At 48.5% G+C, this 26,932-nt stretch overlaps 1 protein-coding gene across 5 annotated transcripts in view; it reads left to right on the plus strand.

Moving 5' to 3' along the window:
- LOC124002690 (MICAL-like protein 2) overlaps positions 1–26,932 on the plus strand; it is a 37,468-nt gene that overhangs the window by 9,236 nt on the left and 1,300 nt on the right. Inside the window, exons 3-16 of one of the 5 annotated variants that reach the window (XM_046310342.1) lie at positions 1,047–1,188; positions 3,024–3,211; positions 6,977–7,107; positions 8,560–9,840; positions 12,152–12,369; positions 12,496–12,556; positions 16,743–16,930; positions 17,012–17,079; positions 17,907–18,030; positions 19,477–19,579; positions 19,903–19,976; positions 22,997–23,111; positions 24,512–24,558; positions 25,687–25,985. In XM_046310342.1, coding sequence (XP_046166298.1) covers positions 1,047–1,188; positions 3,024–3,211; positions 6,977–7,107; positions 8,560–9,840; positions 12,152–12,369; positions 12,496–12,556; positions 16,743–16,930; positions 17,012–17,079; positions 17,907–18,030; positions 19,477–19,579; positions 19,903–19,976; positions 22,997–23,111; positions 24,512–24,558; positions 25,687–25,691 — 2,745 coding nt within the window. In that variant the 3' untranslated portion in view covers positions 25,692–25,985. Of the gene's footprint in view, positions 1–1,046; positions 1,189–3,023; positions 3,212–6,976; positions 7,108–8,559; positions 9,841–12,151; positions 12,370–12,495; positions 12,557–16,742; positions 16,931–17,011; positions 17,080–17,906; positions 18,031–19,476; positions 19,580–19,902; positions 19,977–22,996; positions 23,112–24,511; positions 24,559–25,056; positions 25,081–25,399; positions 25,426–25,686; positions 25,986–26,932 lie in introns of those variants that run through there. The other 4 variants (XM_046310343.1, XM_046310344.1, XM_046310340.1 and 1 more) reach the window with 4 other exon arrangements.

Here is a 26,932-nt window from a genome sequence, read left to right on the forward strand (position 1 = left end):
TGGGTAGCTGCTGGTTAACTATTTAACTAACTATTTGTCAGTCTTACGGCTTGGGGGAAGAAGCTGGTCAGGGTCCTGTTGGTTCCATACTTGGTGCATCGGTACCACTTGCCGTGCAGTAGCAGAGAACAGTCTATGACTTGGGTGGCTTTAGTCTGACTATTTTTAGGGCCTTCCTCTGACACCGTCTGGTATAGGAGGTCCTGGATGGTGGAAGCTTTGCCCCAGTGATGTACTGGGCCGTACGCGCTACCCTCTGTAGTGCCTTGCGGTCGGAGGCCGAGCAGTTTCCGTACCAAGCGGTGATCCAGCCAGTCAAGATGCTCTCAGTGGTGCAACTGTAGAACTTTTTGAGGATCTAGGGACTCATGCCAAATCTTTTCAGCCTGCTGAGGGGAAAGACGCTTTGTCATGCCTTATTGTTCTGTGTTCCCAGGCATTCCAACCTTTAGCTCTTTGTTCCCAGGTGTACAGCCTTTTATATATCTGTGTGTTCCAGCCTTCTATCTATCTGTGTGTTCCAGCCTTCTATCTATCTGTGTGTTCCAGCCTTCTATCTATCTGTGTGTTCCAGCCTTCTATCTCTCTGTGTGTTCCAGCCTTCTATCTCTCTGTGTGTTCCAGCATTCTATCTCTCTGTGTGTTCCAGCCTTCTATCTCTCTGTGTGTTCCAGCATTCTATCTCTCTGTGTGTTCCAGCATTCTATCTCTCTGTGTGTTCCAGCCTTCTATCTCTCTGTGTGTTCCAGCCTTCTATCTCTCTGTGTGTTCCAGCCTTCTATCTCTCTGTGTGTTCCAGCCTTCTATCTCTCTGTGTGTTCCAGCCTTCTATCTCTCTGTGTGTTCCAGCCTTCTATCTCTCTGTGTGTTCCAGCCTTCTATCTCTCTGTGTGTTCCAGCCTTCTATCTCTCTGTGTGTTCCAGCCTTCTATCTCTCTGTGTGTTCCAGCCTTCTATCTCTCTGTGTGTTCCAGCCTTATTTCTCTCTGTGTGTTTCAGCCTTCTATCTCTTTGTGTGCTCCAGTCATCTATCTGTGTGTTCCCAGGCGTTCCGGGTAGCGGAGGATGAGTTGGGGATTCCAGCTCTATTAGATGCTGAGGACATGGTGGCCCTGAAGATACCAGACAGACTCAGTATTCTGACATATGTCTCACAATACTACAACTACTTCCATGGCAAATCACCTAGTGAGTAGTACACATACACACATACATATTGAGTAAACATGTACAAGCATACATACATGTGACACACTGCCCACACGATACCCACACGCTGCCCACATGATACCCACATGCTGTCCACATCACCCGGCACAGCCAGAAGAGGACTGGCCACCCCTCATAGCCTTGTTCCTCTCTAGGTTTCTTCCTAGGTTTTGGCCTTTCTAGGGAGTTTTTCCTAGCCACTGTGCTTCTACACCTGCATTGCTTGCTGTTTGGGGTTTTAGGCTGGGTTTCTGTACAGCACTTTGAGATATCAGCTGATGTAAGAAGGGCTTAATAAATACATTAGATTTGATTTGCCCTCATGATACTGACATGCTGCCCACATGATACTGACATGCTGCCCTCATGATACTGACACGCTGCCCTCATGATACTGACATGCTGCCCTCATGATACTGACATGCTGCCCTCATGATACTGACATGCTGCCCACATGATACTGACATGCTGCCCTCATGATACTGACATGCTGCCCTCATGATACTGACATGCTGCCCTCATGATACTGACATGCTGCCCTCATGATACTGACATGCTGCCCTCATGATACTGACACGCTGCCCTCATGATACTGACACGCTGCCCTCATGATACTGACATGCTGCCCTCATGATACTGACATGCTGCCCTCATGATACTGACATGCTGCCCTCATGATACTGACATGCTGCCCTCATGATACTGACATGCTGCCCTCATGATACTGACATGCTGCCCTCATGATACTGACATGCTGCCCTCATGATACTGACATGCTGCCCTCATGATACTGACATGCTGCCCTCATGATACTGACATGCTGCCCTCATGATACTGACATGCTGCCCTCATGATACTGACATGCTGCCCTCATGATACTGACATGCTGCCCTCATGATACTGACATGCCCTCATGATACTGACACGCTGCCCTCATGATACTGACATGCTGCCCTCATGATACTGACATGCTGCCCTCATGATACTGACATGCTGCCCTCATGATACTGACATGCTGCCCTCATGATACTGACATGCTGCCCTCATGATACTGACATGCTGCCCTCATGATACTGACATGCTGCCCTCATGATACTGACATGCTGCCCTCATGATACTGACATGCTGCCCTCATGATACTGACATGCTGCCCTCATGATACTGACATGCTGCCCTCATGATACTGACATGCTGCCCTCATGATACGGACATGCTGCCCTCATGATACTGACACGCTGCCCTCATGATACTGACATGCTGCCCTCATGATACTGACATGCTGCCCTCATGATACTGACACGCTGCCCTCATGATACTGACATGCTGCCCTCATGATACTGACATGCTGCCCTCATGATACTGACATGCTGCCCTCATGATACTGACACGCTGCCCTCATGATACTGACACGCTGCCCTCATGATACTGACATGCTGCCCTCATGATACGGACATGCTGCCCTCATGATACGGACATGCTGCCCTCATGATACTGACATGCTGCCCTCATGATACTGACATGCTGCCCTCATGATACTGACACGCTGCCCTCATGATACTGACACGCTGCCCTCATGATACTGACACGCTGCCCTCATGATACTGACATGCTGCCCTCATGATACTGACATGCTGCCCTCATGATACTGACACGCTGCCCTCATGATACTGACACGCTGCCCTCATGATACTGACACGCTGCCCTCATGATACTGACATGCTGCCCTCATGATACTGACATGCTGCCCTCATGATATGGGCACACACATACTGTGATGAACTTTGTGATCAAGTTGTGTGTGTGTGTGTGTGTAGTTGGCGGCATGGCGGGGATAAAGCGTCCAGCGGAGGCATCCACAGAAGAGGGGCCTTCTGGGAAAAAGAACCAAGCAGTTGTCTCCAAGGTCTTCCCCGCCTCTACCCCCTCTAAATCCGCTACTGAGAACCGCCCTCCCCCCTCCTCCTCACCTAAAGCCTCAACCAGACCAGACAGGGCAGCACAGGTAAGAATCTCCTTTAAATACTCTTGTCCAGGGTTGCCCAAACCCTGTTCCTGGAGAGATGCCCTCCTGTAAGGGTTCACTCCAACCCTGTTCCTGGAGAGATGCCCTCCTGTAGGTTTTAACTCCAACCCTGTTCCTGGAGAGATGCTCTCCTGTAAGGGTTCACTCCGGTCCCAGTTGTAACTAGCCTGATTCATCTTTATTAATAACAAGCTAATTGTTATTACTAGTTGTTATTTTTGGACTTTTGGTATTTGATTCTTGATGGACATTGATGTTGCAGAGTTATTGTGTCAGATCCTCCAGTGAGTGTCGTTGAGACTGGTGGCCTACGAACAGGTGCTTTGTCAAAGCCTGTGTCAGATCCTCCAGTGAGTGTCGTTGAGACTGGTGGCCTACGAACAGGTGCTTTGTCAAAGCCTGTGTCAGATCCTCCAGTGAGTGTCGTTGAGACTGGTGGCCTACGAACAGGTGCTTTGTCAAAGCCTGTGTCAGATCCTCCAGTGAGTGTCGTTGAGACTGGTGGCCTACGAACAGGTGCTTTGTCAAAGCCTGTGTCAGATCCTCCAGTGAGTGTCGTTGAGACTGGTGGCCTACGAACAGGTGCTTTGTCAAAGCCTATGTCAGATAATTAGCTCAATATAACGAGTTGAGGAACACAATAAGATTCTCCTCTTTTCTAGTGTAGGTTTATGATTCAACATTTTTCTTTTTCGGTTTTGCTTCTGGCGATTTAGTAATAATAACATTGAAATAATAATCATTGTTTCACGGACCCACTGTAGTACCTCCTACAACCCCTAGGGGTCTGTGGACCCTACGTCAAAGCCTGTTGTAACTAACAGAAGTGGACCCCTATGTCAAAGCCTGTTGTAACTAACAGAAGTGGACCCCTATGTCAAAGCCTGTTGTAACTAACAGAAGTGGACCCATGTCAAAGCCTGTTGTAACTAACAGAAGTGGACCCTACGTCCATGCCTGTTGTAACTAACAGAAGTGGACCCATGTCAAAGCCTGTTGTAACTAACAGAAGTGGACCCTACGTCCATGCCTGTTGTAACTAACAGAAGTGGACCCATGTCAAAGCCTGTTGTAACTAACAGAAGTGGACCCATGTCAAAGCCTGTTGTAACTAACAGAAGTGGACCCATGTCAAAGCCTGTTGTAACTAACAGAAGTGGACCCTACGTCCATGCCTGTTGTAACTAACAGAAGTGGACCCTACGTCCATGCCTGTTGTAACTAACAGAAGTGGACCCTACGTCCATGCCTGTTGTAACTAACAGAAGTGGACCCTACGTCCATGCCTGTTGTAACTAACAGAAGTGGACCCTACGTCCATGCCTGTTGTAACTAACAGAAGTGGACCCCTATGTCCATGCCTGTTGTAATTAACAGAAGTGGACCCATGTCAAAGCCTGTTGTAACTAACAGAAGTGGACCCATGTCAAAGCCTGTTGTAACTAACAGAAGTGGACCCTACGTCCATGCCTGTTGTAACTAACAGAAGTGGACCCTACGTCCATGCCTGTTGTAACTAACAGAAGTGGACCCATGTCAAAGCCTGTTGTAACTAACAGAAGTGGACCCTACGTCCATGCCTGTTGTATCTAACAGAAGTGGACCCATGTCAAAGCCTGTTGTAACTAACAGAAGTGGACCCTACGTCCATGTCTGTTGTAACTAACAGAAGTGGACCCTACGTCCATGTCTGTTGTAACTAACAGAAGTGGACCCTACTTCCATGTCTGTTGTAACTAACAGAAGTGGACCCTACTTCCATGTCTGTTGTAACTAACAGAAGTGGACCCTACTTCCATGTCTGTTGTAACTAACAGAAGTGGACCCTACTTCCATGTCTGTTGTAACTAACAGAAGTGGACCCTACTTCCATGTCTGTTGTAACTAACAGAAGTGGACCCTACGTCCATGCCTGTTGTAACTAACAGAAGTGGACCCATGTCAAAGCCTGTTGTAACTAACAGAAGTGGACCCTACGTCCATGCCTGTTGTAACTAACAGAAGTGGACCCATGTCAAAGCCTGTTGTAACTAACAGAAGTGGACCCTACGTCCATGCCTGTTGTAACTAACAGAAGTGGACCCATGTCAAAGCCTGTTGTAACTAACAGAAGTGGACCCATGTCAAAGCCTGTTGTAACTAACAGAAGTGGACCCATGTCAAAGCCTGTTGTAACTAACAGAAGTGGACCCTACGTCCATGCCTGTTGTAACTAACAGAAGTGGACCCTACGTCCATGCCTGTTGTAACTAACAGAAGTGGACCCTACGTCCATGCCTGTTGTAACTAACAGAAGTGGACCCCTACGTCAAAGCCTGTTGTAACTAACAGAAGTGGACCCCTATGTCCATGCCTGTTGTAACTAACAGAAGTGGACCCATGTCAAAGCCTGTTGTAACTAACAGAAGTGGACCCTACGTCCATGCCTGTTGTATCTAACAGAAGTGGACCCATGTCCAAGCCTGTTGTAACTAACAGAAGTGGACCCCATGTCAAAGCCTGTTGTAACTAACAGAAGTGGACCCTGTTGTAACTAACAGAAGTCGTCCATGTCTGTTGTAACTAACAGAAGTGGACCCTACTTCCATGTCTGTTGTAACTAACAGAAGTGGACCCTACTTCCATGTCTGTTGTAACTAACAGAAGTGGACCCTACTTCCATGTCTGTTGTAACTAACAGAAGTGGACCCTACTTCCATGTCTGTTGTAACTAACAGAAGTGGACCCTACTTCCATGTCTGTTGTAACTAACAGAAGTGGACCCTACTTCCATGTCTGTTGTAACTAACAGAAGTGGACCCTACTTCCATGTCTGTTGTAACTAACAGAAGTGGACCCTACGTCCATGTCTGTTGTAACTAACAGAAGTGGACCCTACGTCCATGTCTGTTGTAACTAACAGAAGTGGACCCTACGTCCATGCCTGTTGTAACTAACAGAAGTGGACCCTACGTCCATGCCTGTTGTAACTAACAGAAGTGGACCCTACGTCCATGTCTGTTGTAACTAACAGAAGTGGACCCTACGTCCATGCCTGTTGTAACTAACAGAAGTGGACCCTACGTCCATGCCTGTTGTAACTAACAGAAGTGGACCCTACGTCCATGCCTGTTGTAACTAACAGAAGTGGACCTTACGTCAAAGCCTGTTGTAACTAACAGAAGTGGACCCAGGTCAATGCCTGTTGTAACTAACAGAAGTGGACCCTACGTCAAAGCCTGTTGTAACTAACAGAAGTGGACCCTACGTCCATGCCTGTTGTAACTAACAGAAGTGGACCCTACGTCCATGTCTGTTGTAACTAACAGAAGTGGACCCTACGTCCATGTCTGTTGTAACTAACAGAAGTGGACCCTACGTCCATGTCTGTTGTAACTAACAGAAGTGGACCCTACGTCCATGCCTGTTGTAACTAACAGAAGTGGACCCTACGTCCATGCCTGTTGTAACTAACAGAAGTGGACCCTACGTCCATGCCTGTTGTAACTAACAGAAGTGGACCCTACGTCCATGCCTGTTGTAACTAACAGAAGTGGACCCAGGTCAATGCCTGTTGTAACTAACAGAAGTGGACCCTACGTCCATGCCTGTTGTAACTAACAGAAGTGGACCCTACGTCCATGCCTGTTGTAAATAACAGAAGTGGACCCTACGTCCATGCCTGTTGTAACTAACAGAAGTGGACCCTACGTCCATGCCTGTTGTAACTAACAGAAGGCTAATCTGTCTGTCCCCCCCCCCCAGAAGGATGTGTTGTCGGAGCGATCCAATAAGACTGGGACTCTGAGCAGTAAGTGTTCCGTGTGTAATAAACACGTTCATCTGGTCCAGAGACACCTAGTGGATGGGAGGCTGTATCACAGGAGCTGTGCCAGGTAAGACCTGACCGTTTCACCCTGTTAATGACTCCACCCTGTTAATGACTCCACCCTGTTAATGACTCCACCCTGTTAATGACTCCACCCTGTTAATGACTCCACCCTGTTAATGACTCCACCCTGTTAATGACTCCACCCTGTTAATGACTCCACCCTGTTAATGACTCCACCCTGTTAATGACTCCACCCTGTTAATGACTCCACCCTGTTAATGACTCCACCCTGTTAATGACTCCACCCTGTTAATGACTCCACCCTGTTAATGACTCCACCCTGTTAATGACTCCACCCTGTTAATGACTCCACCCTGTTAATGACTCCACCCTGTTAATGACTCCACCCTGTTAATGACTCCACCCTGTCAATGACTCCACCCTGTCAATGACTCCACCCTGTTAATGACTCCACCCTGTCAATGACTCCACCCTGTCAATGACTCCACCCTGTCACTGACTACACCCTGTCAATGACTACACCCTGTCAATGACTACACCCTGTCAATGACTACACCCTGTCAATGACTACACCCTGTCAATGACTCCACCATGTTAATGAGAGCTGTACCGTGGTCGACAGCTGTACTTCACACTGCGTTCATTGCTGTAACATGTATCAGTCTATAGGTGGAGACAGAGATCTGGTTGGTTGACAGACATTGACAGATATTCTTAATATTTTTGTTTCATCTATCACTGGTCTCCTGTGTTCTATGTCACGTCTGTTCCTGTGTTCTATGTCACGTCTGTTCCTGTGTTCTATGTCACGTCTGTTCCTGTGTTCTATGTCACGTCTGTTCCTGTGTTCTATGTCACGTCTGTTCCTGTGTTCTATGTCACGTCTGTTCCTGTGTTCTATGTCACGTCTGTTCCTGTGTTCTATGTCACGTCTGTTCCTGTGTTCTATGTCACGTCTGTTCCTGTGTTCTATGTCACGTCTGTTCCTGTGTTCTATGTCACGTCTGTTCCTGTGTTCTATGTCACGTCTGTTCCTGTGTTCTATGTCACGTCTGTTCCTGTGTTCTATGTCACGTCTGTTCCTGTGTTCTATGTCACGTCTGTTCCTGTGTTCTATGTCACGTCTGTTCTGTGTTCTATGTGTCTGTTCCTGTGTTCTATGTCACGTCTGTTCCTGTGTTCTATGTCACGTCTGTTCCTGTGTTCTATGTCACGTCTGTTCCTGTGTTCTATGTCACGTCTGTTCCTGTGTTCTAGGTCACGTCTGTTCCTGTGTTCTCCATATATAGGTGATCTATATCATGTGTGTTCCTGTGTTCTATGTCATGTGTGTTCCTGTGTTCTCCATATATAGGTGTTCTATGTCATGTCTGTTCCTGTGTTCTCCATATATAGGTGATCTATGTCATGTCTGTTCCTGTGTTCTATGTCATGTGTGTTCCTGTGTTCTCCATATATAGGTGTTCTATGTCATGTGTGTTCCTGTGTTCTCCAGGTGTAGTGAGTGTTCCACCACTCTACTGTCTGGTAACTGTAAACCTGGACCAACACCAGGCTCCTTCATCTGTACCTCCCACCACCATCACCAGGGGGCGCTGCCAACACACACCCCTCTCCGAGACCTGCCCAAAAACAACCCTACTACCCCTTCTTCCTCCAAATACACCTCTCACCCTCCTCCCACTGTCAAGACCACCCCTCTCTCATACCTGCCCAAAAACAACCCTACTACCCCTTCTTCCTCCAAATACACCCCTCACCCTCCTCCCACTGTCCAGACCACCCCTCTCTCATACCTGCCCAAAAACAACCCTACTACCCCTTCTTCCTCCAAATACACCCCTCACCCTCCTCCCACTGTCCAGACCACTCCTCTCTCAGACCTCTCCAGGAATACCCCCGGAGCCAAATACACAGACCCCCCGAAATCCACCCCAGCTCCGACACCCACCAGTACCCCCTCCAAATTTGTCCCTAGCTGGCTGAGCTCCAAATCAGATGGATCCAAAAGCACCACCCCCTCTGCCTCCTCCTCGCGGCCCAGCCCGGGGCTCTCCTCCCTGGGCACAGTGAGCCCTGCAGCCCCTGGACCCACCGCAGTCCCACGGAACTTCAACACGACTTCAACTACCCAGCAGGCCCGGCTCCAGTTCTTCCAATCTGGGAACACCACCACTGGGCAGGAGAACCAGGGCAAGACCCAGACTCCGGGACAGGCACCGAGTCTACCCACAAATAGAGTCCCGAATGCTGGCACACAGGGGACAGGAGTGGGGGTTGGCCAGGGTGTGAGTGTGGTAGTGAGTTTGGGTGGCAGTGGGGTAGGGGGTAAGGGAGAGGGTAAGGGTGTGAATGTGGTGCTAGGTGGGGACAGAGATGTGGTTCAGGGTAGAGGTAGAGTTGTCTTCAAGGTGGATAGTGATGTGAAAGTCTCTCCATCTAAAGAAGACTGCAGTACCAAGATCCAGGCTGCTGCTGTCATCACTAAGAAACTAACAGAGAACACTACAACAACAGCTGGTGCTGTCATCACTAAGAAACTAACAGACAACAACACCACAACAACAGCTGGTGCTGTCATCACTAAGAAACTAACAGACAACAACACCACAACAACAGCTGGTGCTGTCATCACTAAGAAACTAACAGACAACAACACCACAACAACAGCTGGTGCTGTCATCACTAAGAAACTAACAGACAACAACACCACAACAACAGCTGGTGCTTCAAGTCCTCCGTGGCATCCTGTAGGACTGAAGAAGACAGAGAACAGGTGAGACAACTCAGATATTCTCAGAACTCAACTCTCACCTCAGGAGCAAGTTTTTTTTTTTTTTGCCGTGGCGCTGCACAGCTGATTCAAATAATCAACCAATCATCACGCTTTGATCATTTGAATCAGCTGTGTCGTGTTAGGCAGTGCTTCATTTATAGATCAGGAAGTCCCGGGAACACCTAACACGGGGGGTTATCCTGGGGGCTCTAAGGTACCGGAACACATAGTGAACGAGGGGGTTATCCGGGGCTCTAAGGTACCAGAACACATAGTGAGAGGGGGTTATCCGGGGGCTCTAAGGTACCAGAACACATTGTGAGAGGGGGTTATCCGGGGGCTCTAAGGTACCGGAACACATAGTGAGAGGGGGTTATCCGGGGGCTCTAAGGTACCAGAACACATAGTGAGTGTGAATGCGGGGGTTATCCGGGGGCTCTAAGGTACCAGAACACATAGTGAATGCGGGGGTTATCCGGGGGCTCTAAGGTACCAGAACACATAGTGAATGTGGGGGTTATCCGGGGGCTCTAAGGTACCAGAACACATAGTGAGTGTGAATGCGGGGGTTAAGGGGCTCTAAGGTACCAGAACACATAGTGAATGTGGGGGTTATCCGGGGGCTCTAAGCTACCAGAACACATAGTGAGAGGGGGTTATCTGGGGGGGCTCTAAGGTACCAGAACACATAGTGAGTGTGAATGCGGGGGTTATCCGGGGGCTCTAAGGTACCAGAACACATAGTGAATGCGGGGGTTATCCGGGGCTCTAAGGTACCAGAACACATAGTGAATGTGGGGGGTTATCCGGGGGCTCTAAGGTACCAGAACACATAGTGAGTGTGAATGCGGGGGTTATCCGGGGGCTCTAAGGTACCAGAACACATAGTGAGAGGGGGTTATGGGGGCTCTAAGGTACCAGAACACATAGTGAGAGGGGGTTATCCGGGGGCTCTAAGGTACCAGAACACATTGTGAGAGGGGGTTATCCGGGGGCTCTAAGGTACCAGAACACATAGTGAGAGGGGGTTATCCGGGGGCTCTAAGGTACCAGAACACATAGTGAGAGGGGGTTATCTGGGGGCTCTAAGGTACCAGAACACATAGTGAGAGGGGGTTATCCGGGGGCTCTAGGTACCAGAACACATAGTGAGAGGGGGTTATCCGGGGGGCTCTAAGGTACCAGAACACATAGTGAGAGGGGGTTATCCGGGGCTCTAAGGTACCAGAACACATTGTGAGAGGGGGTTATCCGGGGGCTCTAAGGTAAGTGATAGTGATGTTGAGGGGGTTATCCGGGGGCTCTAAGGTACCAGAACACATAGTGAGAGGGGGTTATCCGGGGGGCTCTAAGGTACCAGAACACATAGTGAGAGGGGGTTATCCGGGGGCTCTAAGGTACCAGAACACATAGTGAGAGGGGGTTATCCGCAGGGGCTCTAAGGTACCAGAACACATAGTGAGAGGGGGGTTATCCGGGGGCTCTAAGGTACCAGAACACATAGTGAGTGTGTCAGGATCAGTTACATACCACACTGGCCCTCCCCATAACCTCTATGTATAAATAAGAGGGCAGGTCCAGGCTACCCTGCCGCCCAATTGATTTATTATTAAAATTATTATTATTATTTGTATTTTACATGATGGTCTTTCTGGGGGGGGGGAATAACGAGCAGGCAACTTGATTTAACTCCGATCACTTCCATTACAATGTTTACACAGTGCGAACAGTGAAATAATGAATGAATCATGCCGCGAGAGGTACTGGATCCGTCTCAAATAGGATCCCGGCTCAAATAGGATCCCGGCTCAAATAGGACCCGGCTCAAATTAAGCACTGATGTTAGGGCAAAGAACCAAAACGACCACCCCTTTTGTTTGGGAAACGTTGTATTAAACAGTATTGCAGGCTCCCGAGTGGCGCATCGGTCTAAGGCACTGCATCACAGTGCTAGAGGCATCACTACAGGCCCTGGTTCAATTCCAGGCTGTATCACAACAGGCCCATAGTGCGGCGCACAATTGGCCCAGTGTCTTAATAGGCCGTCATTGTAAATAAGAATTTGTTCTTAACTGACTTGCCTAGTTAAAGGTTAAATAAATGTAAAAAATAGAGCATAGCACTTCAAGCATACAGTTGTGGGCAATGGCCCTTCCTCAATTCAGCTTTCCTTGCATCCTCTTACCTGAGGGGAGGGACCTTCTATTCCAATGTGTATGAGATGGAAGCGAGACGTTAATTAAGATTTGAGGAAATACTATTTGAGTCTGTTCGATGTTGAAAGGCCTCTCTGTCTCCCCTCGACCCCCAGATCTCCCTCTCTCAGACCTGCCCCTGCTGAAACGCCTAAGAAAGAGACGGAGACTCCTAAAAAGGAGACTGGGGGCAGAGTTAAGCTAAAAGCAGACCCGTCTCTCCTCGCCCCCCTCACCCCCAACACCTCCACCCCGACCCCGGCCAGCAGAACAGGCCTGTGGAACAAAACCCTGGATAAGGCACCCGGAGCTGCTTCTCCCAGCAACACTATGGGTGAGCACCATTTGCCCTGTCTGTCTAGTTGGTTATCCACATTTCACGTTTCAGTGGTAATTATTTGTGGCTATTATGGCTGATGTAATGTTTCTTGGGGCTGTATATTGTCTTGTCTCTCTTTAGCAACAGCAGACAACAGCAGCTCTCCTGCTGACTGGCGATCCAGGCTCAAACCTGCCTCCAAGTAAGTATACTCTACATTCTACTCTATAGTCTACTCTATAGTCTACTCTATAGTCTACTCTACTCTATATTCGACTCTATAATCTACTCTATATTCTACTCTACTCTACATTCTACTCTATAGTCTACTCTATAGTCTACTCTATATTTGCCTCTATAGTCTACTCTATATTCTACTCTACTCTATATTCTATTCTATATTCTACTCTATATTCTACTCTACTCTATATTCTACTCTACATTCTATTCTACTCTACATTCTACTCTACTCTATACTCTATATTCTACTCTATATTCTACTCCATATTCTACTCTACTCTATATTCTACTCTATATTCTACTCTATATTCTACTCTACTCTATATTCTACTTTATATTCTACTCTATATTCTTATCTACTCTATATTCTACTCTACTCCATATTCTCCATGTTCTATACTCTACTCCATATTCTACTCTATATTCTCTTCTACGCTATATTCTACTCTCTAATATACATTCTACTCTTTACTCTACATTCTACTCTTTACTCTACATTCTACTCTATATTCTACTCTACTCTATTTTCTACTCTACTCTATATTCTACTACTCTATATTCTACTCTACTCCATATTCTACTCCATATTCTGCATTCTTCTCCATATTCTGCTCTGCATTCTACTCTACATTCTACTCCATAATCTACTCTACATTCTACTCCAAATTCTACTCTACTCCATATTCTACTCTACTCCATATTCTACTCTATATACTACTTGATATTCGACTCCATATTCTACTCTACTCCATATTCTACTCCATATTCTACTCTACTCCATATTCTACTCTACTCTGCATTCTACTCTGCATTCTACTACATATTGTACTCTACTCTTTAATCTACATTCTACTCTATATTCTCTTCTACGCTATATTCTACTCTAATAGACATTCTACTCTTTACTCTACATTCTACTCTTTACTCTACATTCTACTCTATATTCTACTCTACTCTATTTTCTACTCTACTCTATATTCTACTATATATTCTACTCTACTCCATATTCTACTCCATATTCTGCATTCTTCTCCATATTCTGCTCTGCATTCTACTCTACATTCTACTCCATAATCTATTCTACTCTACTCCATATTCTACTCTATAATCTACTCTACTCCATATTCTACTCTACTCTATATTCTATTCTACTCCATATTCTACTCTATATACTACTTGATATTCGACTCCATATTCTACTCTACTCCATATTCTACTCTACTCCATATTCTACTCTACTCCATATTCTACTCTACTCCATATTCTACTCTGCATTCTACTCTACTCTGCATTCTACTCTGCATTCTACTACATATTGTACTCTACTCATTAATCTACATTCTACTCTATATTCTACCTCATATGCTACTCTACATTCTACTCTTTACTCCATATTCTACTCTACTCCATATTCTACTCGATATTCTCTTCTACTCCATATTCTACTCTACTCCATATTCTACTCTACTCTATTATCTTCTACTCTATATTCTACTCTACTCTATATTCTACTCTCTTCTATATATTCTACTATTTACTCTTTATTTTACTCTACTCTATATTCTACTTTATATTCTACTCTATATTCTACTCTACTCTATATTCTACTCTATATTATCTTCTACTCTATATTCTACTCTACTCCATATTCTACTCTATATTCTCGTCTACTCTATATTCTACTCTCTTCTATATATTCTACTATTTACTCTTTATTTTACTCTACTCTATATTCTACTTTATATTCTACTCTATATTCTTCTCTACTCTATATTCTACTCTACTCCATATTCTACTGTTCTCTATATTCTACTCTACTCCATATTCTACTCTATATTCTACTTTATATTCTACTCTATATTCTACTCTACTCCATATTCTACTACTCTACTCCATATTCTATACTCCATATTCTACTCCATATTCTACTCTACTCTATATTCTTTTCTATATATTCTACTCTCTAATATATATTCTACTCTTTACTCTATATTCTACTATACTACATATTCTACTCTACTCTTTACTGTACTCTATATTCTACCTCATATTCTACTCTACTCCATATTCTACTCTACTCCATATTCTACTCTACTCTATATTCTCTTCTACTCTATATTCTACTCTCTTCTATATATTCTACTCTTTACTCTATATTCTACTCTATATTCTACTCTACTCCATATCCTACTCCATATTCTGCATTCTACTCCATATTCTACTTTATATTCACATCTACTCTGGTTTTGCTCCACTTGTCTCCGTTCCACTATGTTCTGTTTCTATTCCACCTGCTGCTCAGTTTCTCTTGTCACTGAACTCTATTCTACTCTACAGAACTCTAAAATACTATGTAGAACTCTATTCTACTCTACAGAACTCTAAAATACTATGTAGAACTCTATTCTACTCTACAGAACTCTAAAATACTATGTAGAACTCTATTCTACAGAACTCTATGTTCCACTATTGTTATACCATACTCCTATTCTGTTCTACTTTGGTTCTATTCCAACTTGGTTCTATCCTATTTCCACTTGTGTTGTCACTGGTCCACTAGTAATCTGGGAGGTCTGGTCACCTGGGTGTGAGGTCCCAGCCGCTGTGGAAGGGTCACCTGGGTGTGAGGTCCTAGCCGATGTGGAAGGGTCACCTGGGTGTGAGGTCCCAGCCGCTGTGGAAGGGTCACCTGGGTGTGAGGTCCCAGCCGCTGTGGAAGGGTCACCTGGGTGTGAGGTCCCAGCCGCTGTGGAAGGGTGAGACCTGGGTGTGAGGTCCCAGCCGCTGTGGAAGGGTGAGACCTGGGTGTGAGGTCCCAGCCGCTGTGGAAGGGTGAGACCTGGGTGTGAGGTCCCAGCCGCTGTGGAAGGGTGAGACCTGGGTGTGAGGTCCCAGCCGCTGTGGAAGGGTGAGACCTGGGTGTGAGGTCCCAGCCGCTGTGGAAGGGTCACCTGGGTGTGAGGTCCCAGCCGCTGTGGAAGGGTCACCTGGGTGTGAGGTCACATCTAATGTAGGTCAGCGCAGTCTGAGGAAAATCACGTGGCCATATTACCTGTACTCGTGTAGTCATCCGTTCGTCTTTCCACCCCTCATCCGTTCGTCTTTCCACCCCTCATCCGTTCGTCTTTCCACCCCTCATCCGTTCGTCTTTCCACCCCTCATCCGTTCGTCTTTCCACCCCTCATCCGTTCGTCTTTCCACCCCTCATCCGTTCTGCAGGCGGTTTGTTCATGCCAGTCCGAGCCGCTCTGTTCTGATGTTCCACCGGAGATCGAAGACCCTCCCCTCCCTTCTCGTCAGACCTGCGGTGTGTCGGGGCTAAAGCCGTCCCCTCTCTCTCTCCTCCCCTCCCTCCTCGTCAGACCTGCGGTGTGTCGGGGCTAAAGCCGTCCCCTCTCTCTCTCCTCCCCTCCCTCCTCGTCAGACCTGCGGTGTGTCGGGGCTAAAGCCGTCCCCTCTCTCTCTCCTCCCCTCCCTCCTCGTCAGACCTGCGGTGTGTCGGGAGCTAAAGCCGTCCCCTCTCTCTCTCCTCCCTCCCCGTCAGACCTGCGGTGTGTCGGGGCTAAAGCCGTCCCCTCTCTCTCTCCTCCCCTCCCTCCTCGTCAGACCTGCGGTGTGTCGGGGCTAAAGCCGTCCCCTCTCTCTCTCCTCCCTCCCCGTCAGACCTGCGGTGTGTCGGGGCTAAAGCCGTCCCCTAGTGCAGCATGAAGTCCATGCTCAGAGTCCCAACCCAAGCCCCGGATGACCATTCCTCCTCCTCTTCCTCCTCCTCCTCAGTCCTACTGATCCTCAGACTCTCGTACGAAAGGTGAGAGAACCTGGGGAAGGAAAACAACTAATTGTGAGAAAATGAGGTTAGATTGTATTCAGGAAGGAAAGGAAGAGACTGACCTTGTTATATCTCTCGCCTCTCCTCCTCTTCTCCTCTCTCCTCTCGCTCTCCTCCTCTTCTCCTCTCGCCTCTCCTCCTCTTCTCCTCCTCTTCTCCTCTTCTCCTCTCTCCTCCTCTTCTCCTCTCGCCTCTCCTCCTCTTCTCCTCTCTCCTCTCGCCTCTCCTCCTCTTCTCCTCTCTCCTCTCGCTCTCCTCCCCTCTGTTCTTCCTCTCTCTAATCCACCCCCATCTCTCCCCTCCTCCTCTCTCTCTCCAGGCCTGTAGGACCTAAAGACTCCTCTCCCCTCCACCCTGCCATTCAGAAGGCTGAAACCCTGTCTCGGCCCTGGGCGGGTGGATCAGGAAACGCCCAGGCTTCAGCCCCTGCTGGGTCTACTCTGGCCCCCTCCAGCCCCCCAGAAGCCTCCTCACCCAGCCCGCTGAACACCGGCCCTGGGACATGGGGTAAGAGAGAGACACACAGACAGACATAAACCCACTTCCCCAGCTCCCCATAACAGTGTTCTGCTGTGTTTCCTCTACCAGGCGTCCTGACAGGGAAGAGCTCAACGACAGCTAACGGCTCCAACACAGACACCAAGACACCTAAACCAGTAGGTTTAATACATGGAGACGGGATGAGGGATGTTAGGACCTGTGTGTTTATATTAATCTGTCTGTGTGTGGTGTGGTGTCTAAACCAGTAGGTTTAATACATGGAGACGGGATGAGGGATGTTAGTACCTGTGTGTTTATATTAATCTGTCTGTGTGTGGTGTGTGTGGTGTGGTGTCTAAACCAGTAGGTTTAATACATGGAGACGGGATGAGGGATGTTAGGACCTGTGTGTTTATATTAATCTGTCTGTGTGTGGTGTGGTGTCTAAACCAGTAGGTTTAATACATGGAGACGGGATGAGGGATGTTAGGACCTGTGTGTTTATATTAATCTGTCTGTCTGTATGGTGTGTCTGTGTGTGGTGTGTCTGTGTGTGGTGTGTCTGTGTGTGGTGTGTCTGTGTGTGGTGTGTCTGTCTGTGTGTGTGTGGTGTGGTGTCTGTGTGTGTGTGGTGTGGTGTCTGTGTGTGTGTGATGTGGTGTCTGTGTGTGGTGTGTGTCTGTCTGTCTGTCTGTGTGTGTCTGTCTGTGTGTGTCTGTCTGTGTGTGTCTGTCTGTGTGTGTGTCTGTCTGTGTGTGGTGTGTCTGTGTGTGTGTGTGTGTGTGTGTGTGTGGTGTCTGTGTGTGTGTGATGTGGTGTCTGTGTGTGGTGTGGTGTCTGTGTGTGGTGTGTGTCTGTCTGTGTGTGGTGTCTGTGTGTGGTGTGTCTGTGTCTGTGTGTGGTGTCTGTCTGTGTGTGGTGTCTGTCTGTGTGTGGTGTCTGTGTGTGGTGTCTGTGTGTGTCTGTCTGTGTGTGGTGTCTGTGTGTGTCTGTCTGTGTGCAGAGTAAACCGGACTACATCCCGAAGGAAGAGATCCTCAGAGAGCTTCAGGAGATAGAGGACAATGTTAATGAGTTGGAGAGGACAGGAGTGGAGCTGGAGAAACAACTACGCTCCTGTGAAGAGGGTGAGACTCAGAGGGAGAGGGTGAGACTCGGAGGGAGAGGGTGAGACTCGGAGGGAGAGGGTGAGACTCGGAGGGAGAGGGTGAGACTCGGAGGGAGAGGGTGAGACTCGGAGGGAGAGGGTGAGACTCGGAGGGAGAGGGTGAGACTCGGAGGGAGAGGGTGAGACTCGGAGGGAGAGGGTGAGACTCGGAGGGAGAGGGTGAGACTCTCGGAGGGAGAGGGTGAGACTCTGAGGGAGAGGGTGAGACTCTGAGGGAGAGGGTGAGACTCTGAGGGAGAGGGTGAGGAGGGAGAGGGTGAGACTCGGAGGGAGAGGGTGAGACTCGGAGGGAGAGGGTGAGACTCGGGGGAGAGGGTGAGACTCGGGGGAGAGGGTGAGACTCGGGGGGAGAGGGTGAGACTCGGGGGGGAGAGGGTGAGACTCGGGGGGGGGGAGAGGGTGAGACTGGGGGGGGAGAGGGTGAGACTCTGGGGGGGAGAGGGTGAGACTCGGGGGAGGGTGAGACTCGGGGGGAGAGGGTGAGACTCGGGGGGGAGAGGGTGAGACTCGGGGGAGAGGGTGAGACTCGGGGGGAGAGGGTGAGACTCGGGGGGGAGAGGGTGAGACTCTGGGGGGAGAGGGTGAGACTCTGGGGGAGAGGGTGAGACTCGGGGGGAGAGGGTGAGACTCGGGGGGAGAGGGTGAGACTCGGGGGAGAGGGTGAGACTCGGGGGGGAGAGGGTGAGACTCGGGGGGGGAGACTCGGGGGGGTGAGACTCGGGGGAGAGGGTGAGACTCGGGGGGAGAGGGTGAGACTCGGGGGGGAGAGGGTGAGACTCGGGGGGGGGGGTGAGATTGAGCGTGAGAGGGTGAGATTGAGCGTGAGGGGAGCGGAGGGAGAGGGGGGAGAGGGGGAGATTGAGAGTGAGGAGGAGATTGAGAGTGAGGGAAGAGGTGTAGATTGGGGTCGGTGTCGCCTGAGGGGATGTGACCCAAAAAGTGAATTTCCACCAATTCTGTCTCTAATGAAGTCTCTGATAGCTTCCTGTCTCTGTGGGATTGACAGGCGGTAGGAGGAAATAAAGACAGCCCTGGTGGCTAGAGGGGGGGAGGGGAGAGAGGGGGAGAGAGATGGGATGGATGGAGAGAGGGATTGAGGGAGGGAGGGAGGAGGAGAGGGAGGGAGGGAGGGAAGAGAGGAGGAGGAGGGATGGGATGGATGGAGGGAGGAGAAGGGGAGAAGAGAGGGAGGGAGGGATGGAGGGGGAGGGAGCGAGGTAGGAGGAGAGAGGGAGGGAGGGAGAGATGGAGGGGGAGACTAGGGGAAATGGTGTCTAATATTTCTCAAGTGTTTCATGACCTTGAACTCTGTCAATATGTCTTTAATATCTTGAAGTCTGCTTTTAAATTCCACTGTGTTGTGTGTGTGTGTGTGTGTGTGTGTGTGTGTGTGTGTGTGTGTCAGAGGGAGAAGAGGACGTGGTGATGGATGACCTGATGGTGGAATGGTTCAACCTCATCAGAAACAAGCAGGTGTCCATGAGGAGAGAGTCTGAACTGGTCTACATGTGAGTCTCACATACATACACAGAACCACACGCAGACACACACACACACACACACACACACACACACACACACACACACACACACACACACACACACACACACACACACACACACACACACACACACACACACACACACACACACACACACACACACACACACAGAACCACAAAAATACACACAGCAGATATTTCCTAGTCCTCTAACATCTGTGTGTGTGTGTCTCTGTATGTGTGTGTCTCTGTGTGTGTGTGGTTCTGCGTGGTGTGTGTATGTCTGCGTGTGGTTCTGCTTGTGCGTGTGTGTGTGTGTGTGTGTGCAGAGCGAAGACACAGGACTTGGAGGAACAGCAGCCCAGTGTAGAGCAGGAGCTGAGGAGACTCATGGACAAACCTGGTGAGGGGGGGGTCAGACCTGGTGAGGAGAGAGAGAGGGGGGGTGTTGGGGTCAGACCTGGTGAGTAGAGAGAGGGGGGGGGTCAGACCTGGTAAGGCGGGGGGGGGGTCAGACCTGGTAAGGCGGGGGGTGTTGGGGTCAGACCTGGTGAGGGGGGGGGGGTGTTGGGGTCAGACCTGGTGAGGAGAGAGAGGGGGGCGTTGGGGTCAGACCTGGTGAGAGAGAGAGACCTGGTGAGGAGAGAAAGCGGGGTGGGGGGGTGGTGTTTGGGTCAGACCTGGTGAGGAGAGAGAGGGGGGTTGTTGTCAGACCTGGTGAGGAGGGAGAGAGGGGGGAGGGGTGGGGTGTTGATGGGTGTGTTGATGGGTGTGTTGATGGGTGTGTTGACACTGATCGTGTGTTGATGGGTGTGTTGACACTGATCGTGTGGTGTGTTAATGGGTGTGTTAATGGGTGTGTTAATGGGTGTGTTAATGGGTGTGTTAATGGGTGTGTTGATGGGTGTGTTGATGGGTGTGTTGATGTGTGTGTTGATGGGTGTGTTGACACTGATCGTGTGTTAATGGGTGTGTTAATGGGTGTGTTAATGGGTGTGTTGATGGGTGTGTTGATGGGTGTGTTGACACTGGGTGTGTTAATGGGTGTGTTAATGGGTGTGTTAATGGGTGTGTTAATGGGTGTGTTAATGGGTGTGTTAATGGGTGTGTTAATGGGTGTGTTAATGGGTGTGTTGACACTGATCTTGTGTTAATGGGTGTGTTGATCTGATGGGTGTGTTGATGGGTGTGTTGATGGGTGTGTTGATGGGTGTGTTGATGGGTGTGTTGATGGGTGTGTTGATGGGTGTGTTGATGGGTGTGTTGATGGGTGTGTTGATGGGTGTGTTGATGGGTGTGTTGATGGGTGTGTTGATGGGTGTGTTGATGGGTGTGTTGATGGGTGTGTTGACACTGATCGTGTGTTAATGGGTGTGTTAATGGGTGTGTTAATGGGTGTGTTGATGGGTGTGTTGATGGGTGTGTTGACACTGATCGTGTGTTAATGGGTGTGTTAATGGGTGTGTTGACACTGATCGTGTGTTAATGGGTGTGTTAATGGGTGTGTTAATGGGTGTGTTAATGGGTGTGTTAATGGGTGTGTTGACACTGATGTTGTGTTAATGGGTGTGTTAATGGGTGTGTTGATGGGTGTGTTGATGGGTGTGTTGATGGGTGTGTTGATGGGTGTGTTGATGGGTGTGTTGATGGGTGTGTTGATGGGTGTGTTGATGGGTGTGTTGATGGGTGTGTTAATGGGTGTGTTAATGGGTGTGTTGATGGGTGTGTTAATGTGTTGATGGGTGTGTTGATGGGTGTGTTGATGGGTGTGTTGATGGGTGTGTTGATGGTTGATGGGGTGTGTTGATGGGTGTGTTGATGGGTGTGTTGATGGGTGTGTTGATGGGTGTTGATGGGTGTGTTGATGGGTGTGTTAATGTTGATGGGTGTGTTGATGGGTGTGTTGATGGGTGTGTTGATGGGTGTGTTGATGGGTGTGTTGATGGGGTGTTGATGGGTGTGTTGATGGGTGTGTTAATGGGTGTGTTAATGGGTGTGTTAATGTGTGTGTTGATGGGTGTGATGGGTGTGTTAATGGGTGTGTTGACACTGATCGTGTGTTAATGGGTGTGTTGACACTGATCGTGTGTTAATGGGTGTGTTGACACTGATCGTGTGTTAATGGGTGTGTTAATGGGTGTGTTAATGGGTGTGTTAATGGGTGTGTTAATGGGTGTGTTAATGGGTGTGTTAATGGGTGTGTTAATGGGTGTGTTAATGGGTGTGTTAATGGGTGTGTTAATGGGTGTGTTAATGGGTGTGTTAATGGGTGTGTTAATGGTGTTAATGGGTGTGTTACACTGATCGTGTGTTAATGGGTGTGTTAATGGGTGTGTTAATGGGTGTGTTAATGGGGTGTTAATGTGTTAATGGGTGTGTTAATGGGTGTGTTAATGGGTGTGTTGATGGGTGTGTTGATGGGTGTGTTAATGGGTGTGTTGATGGGTGTGTTGATGGGTGTGTTGATGGGTGTGTTGATGGGTGTGTTGATGGGTGTGTTGATGGGTGTTAATGGGTGTGTTGATGGGTGTGTTGATGGGTGTGTTGATGGGTGTGTTGATGGGTGTGTTGATGGGTGTGTTGATGGGTGTGTTAATGGGTGTGTTGATGGGTGTGTTGATGGGTGTGTTGATGGGTGTGTTGATGGGTGTGTTGATGGGTGTGTTGATGGGTGTGTTGATGGGTGTGTTGATGGGTGTGTTGATGGGTGTGTTGATGGGTGTGTTGATGGGTGTGTTGATGGGTGTGTTGATGGGTGTGTTGATGGGTGTGTTGAATGGGTGTGTTAATGGGTGTGTTAATGGGTGTGTGACACTGATGGGTGTGTTAATGGGTGTGTTTACACTGATCGTGTGTTAATGGGTGTGTTAATGGGTGTGTTAATGGGTGTGTTAATGGGTGTGTTAATGGGTGTGTTAATGGGTGTGTTAATGGGTGTGTTAATGGGTGTGTTAATGGGTGTGTTAATGGGTGTGTTTACACTGATCGTGTGTTAATGGGTGTGTTGACACTGATGCGTGTGTTAATGGGTGTGTTAATGGGTGTGTTAATGGGTGTGTTAATGGGTGTGTTAATGGGTGTGTTAATGGGTGTGTTAATGGGTGTGTTAATGGGTGTTAACACTGATCGTGTGTTAATGGGTGTTAACACTGATCGTGTGTTAATGGGTGTTAACACTGATCGTGTGTTAATGGGTGTTAACACTGATCGTGTGTTAATGGGTGTTAACACTGATCGTGTGTTAATGGGTGTGTTAATGGGTGTGTTCACACTGATCGTGTGTTAATGGGTGTGTTGACACTGATCGTGTGTTAATGGGTGTGTTAATGGGTGTGTTAATGGGTGTGTTAATGGGTGTGTTAATGTGTGTGTTAATGGGTGTGTTACTGTGTGTTGACACTGATCGTGTGTTAATGTGGGCAGAGCGGCTGAAGACGTTGTGGGACCGTCGTAGAGAAGAGGAGTTGATGGTCAAGCTGGTGGAGATCGTCAATGACAGAAACGCCATCATAGACGGACTGGACGATGACAGACTCAGGTAGGAGAGAGAGGGGGGGATGACAGACTCAGGTAGGAGAGAGGGGGGGGTGACAGACTCAGGTAGGAGAGAGGGGGGTGACAGACTCGGGTAGGAGAGAGGGGGGTGACAGACTCAGGTAGGAGAGAGAGAGGGGGGGTGACAGACTCAGGTAGGAGAGAGGGGGGATGACAGACTCAGGTAGGAGAGAGGGGGTGATGACAGACTCAGGTAGGAGAGAGGGGGGATGACAGACTCAGGTAGGAGAGAGGGGGGATGACAGACTCAGGTAGGGGGCTGGGATGACAGACTCAGGTAGGAGAGAGGGGGGTGATGACAGACTCAGGTAGGAGAGAGGGGGGATGACAGACTCAGGTAGGAGAGAGGGGGGGTGACAAACGCCATCATAGACGGACTGACGATGACCGACTCAGGTAGGAGAGAGAGGGGGGTGACAGACTCAGGTAGGAGAGAGAGGGGGGTGACAGACTCAGGTAGGAGAGAGAGGGGGGTGACAGACTCAGGTAGGAGAGAGGGGGGTGACAGACTCAGGTAGGAGAGAGAGGGGGATGACAGACTCAGGTAGGGAGAGAGAGGGGGGATGACAGACTCAGGTAGGAGAGAGAGAGGGGGATGACAGACTCAGGTAGGGGGGTGACAGACTCAGGTAGGGGGGATGACAGACTCAGGTAGGGAGAGAGAGGGGGGGTGACAGACTCAGGTAGAGAGAGAGGGGGGTGACAGACTCAGGTAGGAGAGAGGGGGGTGACAGACTCAGGTAGGAGAGAGGGGGGTGACAGACTCAGGTAGGAGAGAGGGGGGATGACAGACTCAGGTAGGAGAGAGAGGGGGATGACAGACTCAGGTAGGAGAGAGAGGGGGGTGACAGACTCAGGTAGGAGAGAGAGGGGGGATGACAGACTCAGGTAGGAGAGAGGGGGGATGACAGACTCAGGTAGGAGAGAGAGAGGGGGGATGACAGACTCAGGTAGGGGGGTGACAGACTCTGGTAGGGGGGATGACAGACTCAGGTAGGAGAGAGGGGGGATGACAGACTCAGGTAGGAGAGAGAGAGGGGGGGTGACAGACTCAGGTAGGAGAGAGGGGGGATGACAGACTCAGGTAGGAGAGAGGGGGGTGATGACAGACTCAGGTAGGAGAGAGAGGGGGGGGGGTGACAGAAACGCCATCATAGACGGACTGGACGATGACCGACTCAGGTAGGAGAGAGGGGGGATGACAGACTCAGGTAGGAGAGAGAGGGGGGTGACAGATTCAGGTAGGAGAGAGAGGGGGTGACAGATTCAGGTAAGAGAAAGGGGGGAGCTGTCTTAATATGAATGGCTCTCTGGGATTGTGTGTGTGTGTGTGTAGGTTAGTCATGCTGTGTCATTAATCTTCTCTGTCTGATCTCTCTTCAGGGAGGATGAGGAAGATGAGCAGCTCAATAAGATGATGAAGACCCTAGGTCAGTCCCTACACAACACATATAAGATCAGTTTATCTTCTATAACCCTTATCAAACCCAAGGTCAGTCCCTACACAACACATATAGGATCAGTTTATCTTCTCTAACCCAAGGTCAGTCCCTACATATAGGATCAGTTTTCCCTTCTCTAACCCAAGGTCAGTCCCTACACAACACATATAGGATCAGTTTATCTTCTCTAACCCAAGGTCAGTCCCTACACAACACATCTAGGATCAGTTTATCTTCTCTAACCCAAGGTCAGTCCCTACACAACACATATAGGATCAGTTTCCCTTCTCTAACCCAAGGTCAGTCCCTACACAACACATCTAGGATCAGTTTATCTTCTCTAACCCAAGGTCAGTCCCTACACAACACATCTAGGATCAGTTTATCTTCTCTAACCCAAGGTCATTGCCCTACACAACACATCTAGGATCAGTTTCCCTTATCAGAACCAGCAAGGGAGAAAACTCAGCTGCTCTCAGTACACAGCTTGACATTTCTCTGTGATTCTACACAGCTTGACATTTCTCTGTGATTCTACACAGCTTGACATTTCTCTGTGATTCTACACAGCTTGACATTTCTCTGTGATTCTACACAGCTTGACATTTCTCTGTGATTCTACACAGCTTGACATTTCTCTGTGATTCTACACAGCTTGACATTTCTCTGTGATTCTACACAGCTTGATCGTTTCTCTGGGATTCTACACAGCTTGATCGTTTCTCTGGGATTCTACACACAGCTTCGTTTCTCTGGGATTCACACACAGCTTGACATTTCTCTGTGATTCTACACACAGCTCGTCTTTTCTCTGTGATTCTACACACAGCTTGACGTTTCTCTGGGATTCTACACACAGCTCGTCTTTTCTCTGTGATTCTACACACAGCTCGACGTTTCTCTGTGATTCGACACACAGCTTGTCGTTTCTATGATTCGACACACAGCTCAACGTTTCTCTGGGATTCGACACACACTTGTCGTTTCTGGGATTCGACACACAGCTTGTCGTTTCTGTGATTTGACACACAGCTTGTCGTTTCTGTGATTTGACACACAGCTTGTCGTTTCTGTGATTTGACACACAGCTTGTCGTTTCTCTGTGATTCTGCACAGCTTGACGTTTCTCTGGGATTCTACACAGCTTGACGTTTCTCTGGGAATCTACACAGCTTGACGTTTCTCTGGGAATCTACACAGCTTGACGTTTCTCTGGGATTCTACACAGCTTGACGTTTCTCTGGGATTCTACACAGCTTGACGTTTCTCTGGGATTCGACACACAGCTTGTCGTTTCTGGGATTCGACACACAGCTTGTCGTTTCTGTGATTTGACACACAGCTTGTCGTTTCTGTGATTTGACACACAGCTTGTCGTTTCTGTGATTTGACACACAGCTTGTCGTTTCTCTGTGATTCTGCACAGCTTGTCGTTTCTCTGGGAATCTACACAGCTTGACGTTTCTCTGGGAATCTACACAGCTTGACGTTTCTCTGGGAATCTACACAGCTTGACGTTTCTCTGGGATTCTACACACAGCTTGACGTTTCTCTGTGATTCTGCACAGCTTGACGTTTCTCTGGGATTCTACACAGCTTGACGTTTCTCTGGGATTCTACACACAGTTTGACGTTTCTCTGGGATTCTACACACAGCTTGATGTTTCTCTGGGATTCTACACACAGCTTGACGTTTCTCTGGGATTCTGCACAGCTTGTCGTTTCTCTGGGAATCTACACAGCTTGATGTTTCTCAGATTCTACACAGTTTTTGACGTTTCTCAGATTCTACACAGCTTGACGTTTCTCAGATTCTACACAGCTTGATGTTTCTCTGGGATTCTACACAGCTTGCTTTCTCAGATTCTACACAGCTTGACCGTTTCTCAGATTCTACACAGCTTGACGTTTCTCTGGGATTCTACACAGCTTGACGTTTCTCAGATTCTACAGTACATGAGGTGTCATCCTTCAGCTGCCTCTGACACATTTGATTCATTTAAGTTCTTTCACTTTCAAACTTTCATCCAATGGATGAGCCTAACGCTGTGTTTTTCACTTTCAAACTTTCATCAATGGATGAGCCTAACGCTGTGTTTTTCACTTTCAAACTTTCATCCAATGGATGAGCCTAACGCTGTGTTTTTCACTTTCAAACTTTCATCAATGGATGAGCCTACAAATAAACTACTGAATCCCATGATGCCGTGCGCTGTGTTTTTCACTTTGTATTGATTTAAACAGTCCAAATATGTGTGTTTTCATGAGGAAATGATGAATCTCATTTAATCTAATAGCTGCTAATGGATAAAAGAGTCTAAAAATGTCCACCCTCTTTCATGTGGAAAATAAATCCTGTTTG

Source organism: Oncorhynchus gorbuscha, linkage group LG18 (assembly GCF_021184085.1).
Source record: "Oncorhynchus gorbuscha isolate QuinsamMale2020 ecotype Even-year linkage group LG18, OgorEven_v1.0, whole genome shotgun sequence".
Taxonomy (NCBI): Eukaryota; Metazoa; Chordata; class Actinopteri; order Salmoniformes; family Salmonidae; genus Oncorhynchus; species Oncorhynchus gorbuscha.